Source organism: Crinia signifera, chromosome 1 (genome assembly GCF_055691185.1).
Source record: "Crinia signifera chromosome 1, ASM5569118v1, whole genome shotgun sequence".
NCBI classification, from domain to species: Eukaryota; Metazoa; Chordata; class Amphibia; order Anura; family Myobatrachidae; genus Crinia; species Crinia signifera.
In genome coordinates this window covers 67561797-67575465 of record NC_139217.1, presented here as the reverse complement: position 1 = coordinate 67575465, position 13669 = coordinate 67561797, and the positions used below count along the sequence as shown (strand labels likewise).

Sequence of the window (13669 nt, the reverse complement as noted above, 5' to 3'; positions counted from 1 at the left end):
TCCCTCCCCTCCGAAGCCATTCACTCCCAGGGTTTGCTCATGCGCAAAACATCGGGACGAATTTGGCCCATAAAGTATGGGTCTGAATTGGCCACAAAGAGCGTTTGGAATAGCTGATAAAAGAGACAGCAGATAGGAGACAACGTGTGACACAGTAAGCAACAAACAAAGTAAGCAAACATAGGGGTAGGTGTATGAAGCAGTGATAATGGAGGAGAAGTGATAAAGTGCCTGGTACTTTATAACCGGCCAATCAGCTCCTGACTGTCCCTTTTTAAACCCGGCCTGTAACTTAACAGTCAGGAGCTGATTGGCCGGTGATAAAGTACCAGGCACTTTATCACTTCTCCTCCCTTATCACCGCTTCATACATCTACCCCATAATCTGCAATGCAGTAAGTGGGTGAGAGAGGGTAAATGGGAGAGCCTGAGAAAAGATGGCAGAAGAAGATGGATGGAATAAGGAGGATAATGTGTGAGATGTTATGAGGAAGGATGAGGAAGGGTACATAATGTATAGGAGAAAACGTATATGGGAGATGTGCAAAAGCTAACAGAGATATACTGTATATATTACGTAGGAGAATAAAGCTGGCTGTTCCCACTATTCATTGTTACTTGACTACATCTCACCTTGGATAATATTTGACACTTTGCTGTCTCCTAATCTCGAGTTCCCGGTTCTTAAATGGGTGAAATGTCTTGATAAGACCACTGTGTTCATTATTTGATGCAAGTGGTGGACTAGACAGCAATGTAACCACATCTAAAGAAAAGGATCAAAGGTAAGCAAACAAAATGTGCACAATACATATTTATTTAATGTATTATGATAAAGAACATTAGTATTCTCATTGGGTTTATACATGTATTAAGTAACACAGAAAAAAATGCAGATGAGCATTGCATAATATTTGCCCATTGGTGCCTACTGGGGTCTTTTTGGAAGGGCCTAAATGCAGATGGTGAATATGGCTATTTGTGGCATAGTAGTCTGTTATATATATATATATATATATATATCTGTGCAAGTAGCACACCGGCATTGAATATTTTATTGGCATTATTCATATCCTTAACCAGGAGCAACCCCCTAAAAAACAGGGCGATTCAGAAGTTGGCACGGTGTCAGGGGTGGAACAGCTAGAGACAATGGAGTCGGGCGCCTCTGGTCCTAAAGGAGGCAAAACTCCATTGTGCCAGGCGGCTTCCAGCTCAGGACACCGGCACTGCGGGAGCTTAGCAGGAAAAGACCTCACTCATCGGATGCGTGTGGCGCCTCTGGAATATAAGATCTGCACACCATGAAGGGAATTTAACTAGCCCTGAAGAAACATTGGGAGCAAATAACTGGTTTATTCCTAATTTGTCCTGATGTTTCTCCGATATTTTTTTCTAGAAATTTGAATTTAGTCACGGAGGCAGGTGAAACAAAATCTGTGATAAGCCCCAGCTCGCACCAGTTTATTGGGACTAATTGAATAGCCCCTAGTGACACAATTACCCATGTTATTCTAGTCGTTAACGCACCTGATAGCTCTGGATAAACCACTACAAACTAAAGACTTTTTCACACATGTTTTATCACACCTCCGGTGACTATGAGAAGAGATGTGTCTGCTGAGGCTAATAGGTGTCTGATAGACGAAGCAATTGAATGCCTAGAGCATGGGTCCTCAAACTGCGGCCCTCCAGATGTTGTGAAACTACAAATCCCAGCATGCCTTGCCACAGTTTTGCTATAAGGGAGTGTTAAAACTGTGGCAAGGCATGCTGGGATTTGTAGTTTCACAACATCTGGAGGGCCGCAGTTTGAGGACCCATGGCCTAGAGGCACCCAAGAAGACGCGATCTTCACCAAAGGACTTCTCATAATTATCCCTAGACATCTCTCGCATAAAAGAAAACTATTTTCCCTAAGATGCAATTTTTAAGATTAATACTGTTACCTGTTGACATTTTGACTGTATACATTTTGTACCCGTGGACATTTTGTAATTGTGGCTTATTGGGTGTTAATATTTTCATTGTCCACATTGTGACTGCATGCCGTCCATATGGGAAACATTAACGTATCTTAAAATACATATAAGTTAGACACTAACACAACATTAATAAAGAAAACACATGTTTTATATGTTTTATCTTACTAAACATGTGGACTCAAATAGGGCTAAACATTAGTTCAGGGGACAAGGGTTTATCATTTATCAACTTTATAATCAAATAAGTAATAATGAATGAATTGAATATGAATTCCCAAACTGAAAATGTATCCTTGGTAGGGATGGCCAACATCAACTGTCCCAATCGATAATACCATTGGTGGTTAACTTTGATGGTATGAATCTATTAACATGGGAAACATTGATGGTGTTACCCACCAATTATTGTCCCTGCTTTATTACTCACTAGGCAGCAGGCCAATCAGAGTTGGGGATAGGGTGTTGTGGGTTGCATCAGGGGGTGGAGCCATGTTCCACTTCCAGGCACAAAGGGAAAAAAAAAAACACAATTTGCTTTCCGCTATAAGTGGTAAAGCCATCGAGGCTCACTTATAAACCATCAATGTTTGTTGGTCACCAGTGGTCGATGGACATCCCTAATCCTAGGTGAAAACTGTCAAATCAAACCCTATTATTGCCAAATTTTTCGCTATAGACTTCAGGATGAGTTTAACAGCGTCATCTGGGCGGATTTAAAAGGAATGGTACTACAGTTTTCCAAAAATGCATTTATGAATGAATAGCTGTGTAAGCAATATGGACAAATAAATGAACCACTACCTACCACAAACTCTTGCGACTCTTACCTGTTTCCAATGTACACACAGAACGTTTTTCTCTTTGCATCCACATGTGTTTAAAAAGCGACGATGTGCATACCAGATGGTCTTTGTATGGTCGTTGGTGGGGTGGAATAGTCTTCAACACTGCAAAGGTTTTAGCTACTGCATAGAACATGGTTTCATTATGTCGGCTGTCAGTGTCTACCTCGTCATTGTGTACAACCCAGGCTCGAACAGCTGCATAGTACACGTCTATAGAATGCTTTATGATATAGTCATTCCTGTAGACCATGCTGCTCGGAAACATTAACTTGACTGAACAAGTCCATAGCTGATGGAGAGGTTTATCGCTCTTCCAGCTCTTTTTGAATACAGAAATCCCAGTCCTAAATTCCGAGGAAGCTATGACATCCATATGTACCGTGCAAGGTCTGGTACACAGATAATTTACTGAAATGTTTGAACTGGCAAGAGTTTTTGGCAAGTCCTCAAGAGCAACATAGTCTTTATTGTTCAAGTACTGTTCCGGTTGTTTTGTTACAGATGTTGTCTCTTTGGCTGAGCACAGTGAAGGAACCTGTAGAGAGAGGCACTTATTAACCTCAGTGATAATTCAATTGCATTCTGTTTCTACATACGGGCAGATTTCTCCAAGCAGCGCATACCAATCAATGATAATGACCTAAAAACTTGTGTAGCAGCAATACTGACATAGCCGACAACTGAACAATTTGGTCACATGATACATACGCAGCGTAAATTCCATCAATATACAAGAACACGTACAATACAAAGTGCTGATTCTTTTTTTTGTTGATATTTTTAGTTTATTTGGTTTTTAGAAATTCTTTATTTTCCAAAGAAAAACGTAAATACATATATGCAATATCAACTCAAAAAAAAACAGAAAATGCATATAAAACAGTGTTGTTTTATAAGATAACATATTCTAAGAACAAAAAATAGGATCACCACCAGTCACAAATATACACAACACAACTAGAGCGGGAACTCACAAGGTGGATAGGCGGGGGGGGGGGGGGGGGGGGGTGTAGAACTGAGGGAATAGTACAAAGTGCATTTTTATCTATAAGTTATAATGTCCAGATAGCAGGGTTTTTTACCTCATTTTCTGTTTTGTACATCCTGCACAGAAAGAGGTTGTCAAACAACAGTCTACTGACAATGTGACGCTCAATACTCAAACAGTCCTTAAGCCCTGCAGTGCATTCTATACTTACAGTACCACTTTTCACCTTTTTCATTTCTCCTCTACTGTAGAAGCTCAGAGAGGAGATGCCTCACGTCATTCGGGGGGGGGGGGGGGGTCTCGCGTCACAGCTGCCATGTTATCAGACCCCACCCATAAGATAGAGGGATACCTTTGATGTGCGGGGATGCGGGACTTCATGACATCATTCCCATCTTTAGCCCTGCCCCCTTGCCACGGTGTCGTTTAGATATCACTGCTTTTAATCTTCATCCTGCCGGTCCCCAAGGAAGCAGGCAGGATGCAGGAGAGACATGTATCCTTCTGGGGCTGCGGAAGACTACCCTAAAAATCGTGAGTCTCCTGCAGCTTCTGGGACAAATATGCTTCAGTGCTGCCCCTTTCCCATTTATTTATCAATGCGTAATACCCCTCTAACCATTGTGAGTTAATTAGGACGCCATTGCTCGACACCCTTTTTAACCTGCTTAACCCCTACCCAATTCACCATTAAACACTTTTACCTTATTCAATTTGATCGTATTTAGGGGGGTATTCAATGTCAGGGGAACGGCTGTCGAGCAAGCTCGACAGCCGTGCCCCTGGCCCGTTCTCGCTTTGCTCGACTGGAGCTCGGCGGTCGGGATTCAATGTCCCGGCCGCCCAGAAAGGGGCGTGGCCGCGAGTTGAGGGAGGGAGCTCGCCTATTTCCGGCTTTTCTCGGCAGAACGAGCCCAACAGCTTGTGATGTCGGGCTCATTCTGCGGAGAACCCCTGTTCAATGCTGTCGGGGAAGACAGCATTGAATAGGGCCCCGCAGCCATCTTCCCCGTCGGGAGATGGCTGCAGGAGCACGACAAAGATTGAATCCCCCCCTTATTCTTACTTTGTTCCTGTAGCATACAGTAACACCCAATATATGGGAGACGCTCTGCATGAGCCTAGCATCACATTCCCATTTCCAGTGCTGCCCGAGCGGCCGGGACACCCGCTGGTTGCCCAGATTCATCCCGACACTGCTCTGTCCAAAGCAGTGGTGAGAGCAGGGTACTATGTGGACAATATGGCTGCACGTGTGAACAATAAAAATGTTATAGCTGCCCATGTTACTGTACATCTACTTTTTTATTTAGTTGTACTAAAAGATGCTATTGTAATCTTCTTGACCAACCGAAATAAAGAATAATATATAAAAATAACAGATGGGCACCAAATTGTACTGACAGGTGAATGCAGTGGCATCTATAGGCCTGCATTATACATTAGCAACAGCAAAAGGGGGTTACATTTTTCTCTTCAAGTGATCTTTTTAGCTCAAATCGCATTGCGTTAATTTTCCCTTGCGTTGCGATTCGTACTCCCGCATAGTCAATATCGCAAGGCAAAATAGTATATGCATGCAGGTATTTTTGTACTACATTGCATTCTATTGTACTACATACCATTGTAGTCAAAATCTGGTGTAGTTCAAATCGCACAGTGTGTACAGTCCAAATCACACAGCACTTACAGGCTCAAACCGCACCTACAGTAGCACGGTATCCGGACTATTTGTCTACAGCAAAAAGATAGACAACCATTAGGTCGACACCATTAGTTAGACAAGCAAAAAGGTCGACATGCAAAAAAGGTTGACACCATTAGTTCGACAAGCAAAAAGGTCGACAGTCAAAAGGTCGACATGGGGTTTTCCACAGATTTTTGAGCCGACACGTGCCGACAGGCGGTATTTCATGCCCTATCATCCACTAGGGCGAGGTGTGAGAATAAAATAGTGTGCCCGAAGCATTGCGAGCTAAGCGAGGGATGCAAGGGGCTAAGGTTCACTTCAAACTGTGTCCATGTCGACATTTGGGTAAAAAAAAGAGTGGAAAACCCCATGTTGACATTTTGACTGTCGACCTAATGGCAGTGTCAACCTTTTTGCATCTCGACCATTTTGCTTGTCAAACTAATGGTGTCGACCTAATGGTTGTCTATCTTTTTGCTGTAGATCCCTTGTCCCACTTCCCAGTAGCACACACCTCACGGTGTGTGGGCACCATCAGCACCCTACATAGACTGAATTTTCAGAGTCTTAAAAGTCAAACTAGATATTCCAAATGGTTCTTAGCTGCCATCAAATTCGATGTTTCATTTGTATGGGTCTCAGGCTGATGGTGTGGGCCCTGTTGCTCCAATGATCCCGAATACAAACTGCTTCTGAGAAGTAGTAATGTGCACTGAGGTGAATGGCTGGGGAGGCACTGGCTAGCATTTCAGCCAGATGCGCACACACACACACATACATATATATATGATTTTAGTGGTGAGTTTTGACTATAAAAATTAATAGAATAATACAATGATATTTGCATTATTCTAAAAAAGTTTTTAGCCAAAACACTACAGTTTATTTGAGTATGACAAATGGGGCCTAATCGTCAGTGCTTGATTCGACCCTCTATGGGTGCGCACGCCTATAACTGTGGCCCAAACTTTCCAACATTCTGGCTGCCACCTCCAGGAGGGCGCAGTTAGGCTGGCACAGGGGAACAAAGTTAGGGGGTCTGACGCGGCATAAGTGGGCGTGCCAGAATGATTGCATCATTGTGCCTCCCCCCCCCCCCCCCCGCTATACAATGCCGGTCCTGGAAGTGTGTGTTTGGGGGGTGTCCCGTCCAGTGGGGGTGTCTGTGACACCTGTCACCAGAGAGACGGGGAGAGACAGGTTACAGCCTCCCTGTATGGTAAAAACCAGAATGCTCTGGACCATACAGAAGTCTGTAATCTCTCGTTTCCTGTCTCCCAGGTGACAGCTGTCATAGACATCCCCACCGGACAGGCAACCCTCAGACTGGACACTACACACTCCGGAATGGCAGTTTGATGAATGGAGCCTGTCCGGTCCAGTGTTCTGGATTTTGCCTATTCCCGTATAGAACATGCTGCCATTAACTTTGCATTTCAACCATAATGAATCACTACTTACATTATCTGTGCAATCCGGTACTCCTCATATCCAATTGAATTGCAGTGATCTCATAGGACCAGACCTGCATTATTATCCCACAAATAAATTTTCATAATTCGCAATACTGGCATTGATATGATCATCACACCCACTATTGTTTTACGAATACCTATACAAACAAGGTTTAGAGCAAACATTGTACTGTGACTGAATATCCTCTGGACAATTGAAAAATGGAAATGAACTTGAACACTTCCTGCCTTATGCATCTATGGCAGTCAAATGGTATAACACGCCCACGTGAAAGACCAATGAAATAGAGGATATTTTAGGACATGAGTTTCCAATCCACGGTCCTTAAAACACAATAAAGCCCTGTAAAAAAATACATACGGTGTGACCATGAGCAATATCATTTGTGTTTTTCAAGGAACTCCTGGGCGAACGATGTTGTACTGTTAATGTTGTATTGTTAACAACCCGTGGTAGGGCATGTTATAGTGCGTGATACTTAACCACAGATGACTTAATTTGTACTTCAGGGTTTTTAATGAAACTACCTGTGTTCAAGCCTGGATATCACTAAGGGGAGTATTCTGGTTCACTCCTTCTGGCAAATTCCAAAAACCATGTGCACTGCAGGTGGGGCAGATGTTATTTGTGCAGATAGAATTAGATTTGGGTGGGGTTTTACTACAAAGTGAGATCTATATTGCAGTGTAAAAATAAAGCAGCCAGTATTTTCCCTGCACAGAAACAACATAACTCACCCAAATCTAACTCTCCGTTACATCTGCCCCCCCCCCCCCCCCTGTACATGCTTTTGTTCATTTAAGAAGGAATTTGCCAGAAGGAGTGAACCAGAATCTAGATCCTGAACTGTTGTACCTTGAGGCCCGTAGTTAAGAATCCCTGTAGTAGGAGATGTCACAATGAGACATTGAGCATTCTGCGGGTCCATTTGCAACTCCTGTCATTTATCAGGTTTGCCTGTACCTTGTACATTATATATATATATATATATATATATATATATATATATATATATATATATATATATATATATATATATATATATATATATATATATATATATATATATATAATTATATTCATAGTGGATTTCCCACCAATACATCCTGAATGCTGAAATGATGTCAAAGGACTAGTGACATCACTCAAACTACAGTGAAGTCACAGCCTTCGAGTATATGAATTGGTTGAAGCCGAAGCCATTTTTTTCTCCTCTTTAATCACCAAAACCCTGTAGAGTAACTTTAATCTGCAGGGTTACTCCAAATAAGATATCCTGGGTGCGTCATACTAGTTATATAGGATTTGTGACTAAATACATAAAAAGAACGTATCTGAAATCGTATCCAGATTGCTGTAAGCACTGCCATTAACATATCCCATGCTGAGGACTAATTACAGAGCTTTAATAACAGGGATTACAATGTCCAGGCCAGTAGTTAAAGAATTATACCCCTTTTCCACTAGAAGAAATAACCCGGTAATCTCCGCGGGGACGCACTTCTACCCGGGTTTTTCTGCTAGTGGAAATGCTCCCTTTCAAATAACCCGGTTTGGATTCCCCGGCAATCCTACCCAGGTCATGATCAGGGTAGCACCCGGTTCGCACCCGGCTTCAAGGGTAGTGGAAACGCTCCCTAACCGGGTTATTTGACTGAGCATGTAAAAATCTTCACTGATTGGTGCTGCTGGGGCGCTGGTGAGTGATGTCATCACTCAGAGCCCCGCAGACTGCGCACATAGCACGGAGGACAGCGTTGTGTGCACATGTGCTGCATGTCTGTCCTGCTGACTTTCCCCTGCTGTATCAGAGGCTGCTCCAGCAGCCACCTTCCTCTCTGCCACCAGCACCACAGGCTGCCCCAGCGGACACTGCTAATCATCCCGCAGCACAACTTCATTATGGCTGCCAGCAATTGGTCTGATGCTGAAGTGAAGGAGCTGCTGCTCATTAGGGCAGAGGAGGAAATCAAGCGCCAGGTGACTGGTACCATAAAAGACGCAATCTTGTACAGAAATATTGCCCAGATGCTGGAGTCTATTGGGATACACCGCTCTCACCAGCAAGTGCTTAACAAATTGAAAGCACTAAAGAGGCAGTTCACCAAGGTCTGTGACCAGAACAGGAAAAAAAGCGGTGCCGCACGTGTCGAGTGGGTCCATTACGATCTATGCTGCAGGGCATTTGGCAACACAGCTCTGATTAATCCTGTGGCACTGTCATCCTCGTTGGCCAGCCAGATGGAGAGTAGCCAGGAGCCACCAATGGAGAGTAGCCAGGAGCCACCTGACACACAGTCCACCATGGCAATGTCACCGTGCTGCCCAACTTCTCCGCTCCTGATTTCGGAAGATGGCGATGAAGAGTGCAGTCTACTTGATAGGTCTGCTTTGTCTGACACCGCACAGTCCATGGTGGAGGAGGGGTCCGAAACAGCAACGGAGCAAGCGACTGAACATCAAACACCAAAACTGCGTTCAAATAGTAAGTAAAAAAAACATTTATCCCAGTAATCAATGGTATATGTTGCAGAGTGCCGCAAGTGTGCAGGTGGGATAGGGCCGCAAGCACAGGGCTGCAAACACCTCTGCTATTTAATGTTTATAGTGTATTTTTGTTTTCCCACTTGCAGTTTACAAGGTGCCTCCAAAGAAGAAAAAAGCAAACCGTTCCGATCAAGCAGCGAGAGCTTTCTCTTCAGTAGTAATAGATCAACTGCGTGAAATGGACTCCGACATGCAGGCCAATGAGGATGCTCGTATGGAGAAGTTTTTAGAAAATGAAAGACAGATGCAGCACTCTTTCTTGGATCAATTAAAGGACATGCAGGACAGACAATTGTCCTTCTTGGAACGGATACTTAATCGTGGGTATATGCCACCTCCTCATTATCCAATGTATCCGCCACATGCTTCACAGGCCCCAGCATACCCAGCACACCATGAGTAGGCATATGGCCAATACAGTAGAGGGCCAACTCCCTCCGCCCCTAGCACTTCGTGTGAGCAACAGCCACACCGAGAGCCTCTACCATATAGAGGCCCCAGTAGCCACGCCCCCAGCACAGCAATTAGCTACCACCCCACCACTGGTGCTAGCCACGCACCCAACACTTCCACTAGCTATGCCTCCAGCACTGCTACCAGTGCCCCACTAAACCCAGAGTATAGTGAGGCAAACACCACTAGCCTTGACAACACGCTGCTGCCAAACCTAGACTCCCCTGAATTTACGGTATATCGTAATTTGTCCTAAGAAATACTTGTTTTTTTTTCTTCGAAGTTCTTTATTGCATTATTGCAATAACAATGTTGAATACATTTATAGCATTCAGTCGCCTTGTGGGCACAGTTTGGTTAAAGCCTACATCTTGCACTTTTAAAAATTCTTATGGGCACTTGTTTTTTAACATGTTTACGTGCACTTTTTTCATTGTTATGTATGCCAAAGGCTCAGGTGTGCGGCAAACATTTTACCTGACTCTGTTTGTTACCCTTTTTTGGCATGTCTTTTCTTGTCAATAGGTTTTTTGGTAAGGAATAAGGCGCTACATCAGATTCCTTACCAAAATACCTATTTGCATTGCTTCTATTGGGGCGAAGAAGGAATAGCCCTCAGGTTTAGACCAGTGTTTCCCAACCCTGGTCCTCAAGTACCCCCAAGAGTGCACGTTTTCCAGGTCACCCGGCAGGTGCACTCATTATTCAGGCACATTTGAAAAGATCCACAGGTGGAGCTAATTATAGCACTTGTGATTCTGTGTGGAGACCTGCAAAACATGCACTGTTGGGGGTACTTGAGGACCAGGGTTGGGAACCACTGGTTAAGGCAAGGCAGCATAACACCAGAAAGAAGCACCCAGGACTCTGTTTGTTACCCTTTTTTGGCATGTCTTTTCTTGTATTGTGTGAAGAAACTTTTAAAAGTTCCAAATATTTAATATTTTACAGTAAAATATTGAAAATGTTATTTAAAAAGAAATGAGTGTGGTCATATTTGCCAGTAAAAAAAAAAAAAGTTATTTTAAAAGAAATGAGTGTGGTAATATTTGCCAGTAAAAAAAAAAAAGTTATTTTAAAAGAAATGAGTGTGGTCCCTTCTTCTAATATGGTAATATTTTTAATGGTGGCCCTTTTGGTGTAATGGTGGCCCTATTTTGTGACCTCCCATGGTAAAGCCCTTTAAAAAGGCTTTTTCTTATGTTTATCTATAGGGAAAAAAAGGCCTTACCCGGGTTAAGTGTAAAAGGGGATGATCGGGCAATTTACCGGGTAGCACTGTAGTGGAAATGTGTCTCCTACCCATGTCCCACCCGGGTTCGAACCGGGTACAAATTACCGGGTCCGACCCAGGTTGCTAGTGGAAAAGGGGTATTAGCCACATCCCTCTGAGGAAACAAACATGGCCAAAACATCTAAGGAGTGCAGGATGAGCCACTGCATTGGTTGGAAGTGTGCAGGTATACACCAGTGCATGAATTCTACTATATATATGGGTATACACCAGGAGAAATTTATTAAGATGGGAGTTCTACTTCACATATGATGTTGCTATGGGCAACCAATCAGATACTATCTATTATCAGAAGGTGCTAAATAAATAAGTAGATTCTGATTGGTTGCCCATAGCAACCAAGTGAAATAGAACTCTCCATCTTAGTAAATTTCCCCCACTGAGAGAAGCCAGAAACCAACCTCTAGCATCAGGGAGCTCTCTTATACATATTAAAAGGAGGAAAAGAAAACAAGAAATACAATGAAATAAAAAGTGGATTCAGAGCTTACATAACTAGCTGCTTCCATATGAGCAGGGCATGCTGGTACTTCTAGTTCTACAGAAATTGAAGTACCACAGGTTGTCTGGCTCCAGTAATAAGTATGACTACATCAACAGGCATACACAAGAGTAAAGCATTGAGAGTGGGTATACTGCAGGTGTGTACAAGGAAGTGACACTGTGTAATCTCAGAGACAGATGTGACACAACAATGCACCTGGTGGTCATAGTACAGGGAGGTGCTGGTGACTACTACAGGTACATGGAGGAAAGGAGAGTGCAGCAAGTGACACTACACACACTGGACAGTGCAGCAAGTGACACTACACACTGGAGAGTGCAGCAGTAGGGCACAGCTCAGACACTGTAATCCCAGCAGGTGCTGATTAATGGCAACAGTAAATCCCTAGCTAGCGAGTCCCATTCAGCATGACCTGCAGGTAATGCAGTGGGAAGGGACATCCTATAGCAGGGTGATACATAACAGCGGGGGTATCCTCACCATGCACAGCAGGAGAAGTGCGGCTGTGTGCTGCTGCTCGGGGTCCCGGGGGATGTGCAGCCAGCCCGGCATACTTGTCACCTGCGGTCACAGCGCTTCCTCTGCTTGTGCTGCGGGCGGGGCAGGGCTGTGCTGCCAGCAGGTGGGAGAGACCTGTGGACTGAGGGGGGGGGGGTACCGCCCTGGACCTGCCCCCTCCCGTGACACTGATACATTACATGCATACCTACTATAGTATAATACTGCTGCTCTGCGCTCACATGTACACCACCAGTATATATACACAGTGTATACTGCATAAGACAGACGGTGATGTTACTATATGTGCAGGCTACACTACAAGTACTTTTACTTACTACAGAACTCAGTGGTGTAATTTGTTTACAATTTTGGGCGCCCACTAAAATAAAGGCTGCCCTGCCCCCTTAAAGTAAAGCCCGCCTCCAACTCCGCACTTACCCTATGCTCGACGCTGCCGCCGCCGGGACCGCAGATCTAGAGGTGGGTCGTTCGTGAACGATCCGGTTCTTTTGAACGGTTCCCTTCAAAGAACGAGGGAGTCGCCGATCCCACATGGTGATCCGGATCAGTTTTGCTTTACATTGCATGCAATACAATCAGGGCCGGCGCCACCACTAGGCAGCTCTAGGCATTTGCCTAGGGCGCCGGCACCTGGAGGGCGGCAGTTCGCCCCTCACCCCCTGCACTGTGGTACCTGCGTAAAAAAAACTTCTGTCCCCGGCGTCCCTGCTGAGTGCTGGTGTAGGGGTGTCCGTGCCGCCGGGGGAGCCTGCGGCGCTGTTATCGTGTATACGCTTGTCGCGCCCGGCGGGGTCCCTACAGAGCATAGAAAATAACGCCGCGCGCATAGCGCTAGTTATTTTCTATGCTCTGTAGGGACCCCGCCGGGCGCGACAAGCGTATACACGATAACAGCGCCGCAGGCTCCCCCGGCGGCACGGACACCCCTACACCAGCACTCAGCAGGGACGCCGGGGACAGAAGTTTTTTTTACGCAGGTACCAACCAAGACCCCCCCCCCCCCCCCCCCCCGCCCGGCACCGGGGCGCCCCCACCCCGACTCGCCTGGGGCGCTCCGGTGCCTTGCACCGGCCCTGAATACAATGCATTGCTTGAGCTCAGCACTGCCACCTTTGGCAGCTGAGATATTTTCGGTACTTGTTTCCTAGCACGGCCACAATCTTATGGATCGTGTACCTTTAAGTTAAGGTACACGATCCACACGATGGACCCGATTTCCTTTGAAATCAGGTCCATTTTGCCGGCTAGGACACAATAGCGGGGGCATCGCGTCGGGACCAATGTTAATGGTCCCGACCGACGCGATGCCCCCGAGGGCATAGGCTTCAATGTTAAAATATTTTTTAACATTGAAATCGTGAGAA

At 44.9% G+C, this 13669-nt stretch overlaps 1 protein-coding gene across 2 annotated transcripts in view; it reads right to left on the bottom strand.

The window, feature by feature from the left end:
- Positions 1-12868, bottom strand: part of SEL1L3 (SEL1L family member 3) — a 65661-nt gene extending 52793 nt beyond the window's left edge. Inside the window, exons 1-3 of one of the 2 annotated variants that reach the window (XM_083160326.1) lie at positions 12723-12868; positions 2813-3365; positions 634-766 (exon numbers count right to left, since the gene is read on the bottom strand). In XM_083160326.1, the coding sequence (XP_083016452.1) occupies positions 634-766; positions 2813-3203 (524 nt within the window). In that variant the 5' untranslated portion in view covers positions 3204-3365; positions 12723-12868. Of the gene's footprint in view, positions 1-633; positions 767-2812; positions 3366-12263; positions 12432-12722 lie in introns of those variants that run through there. The other variant, XM_083160250.1, reaches the window with a different exon arrangement.
- Positions 12869-13669: the final 801 nt, after the last annotated feature.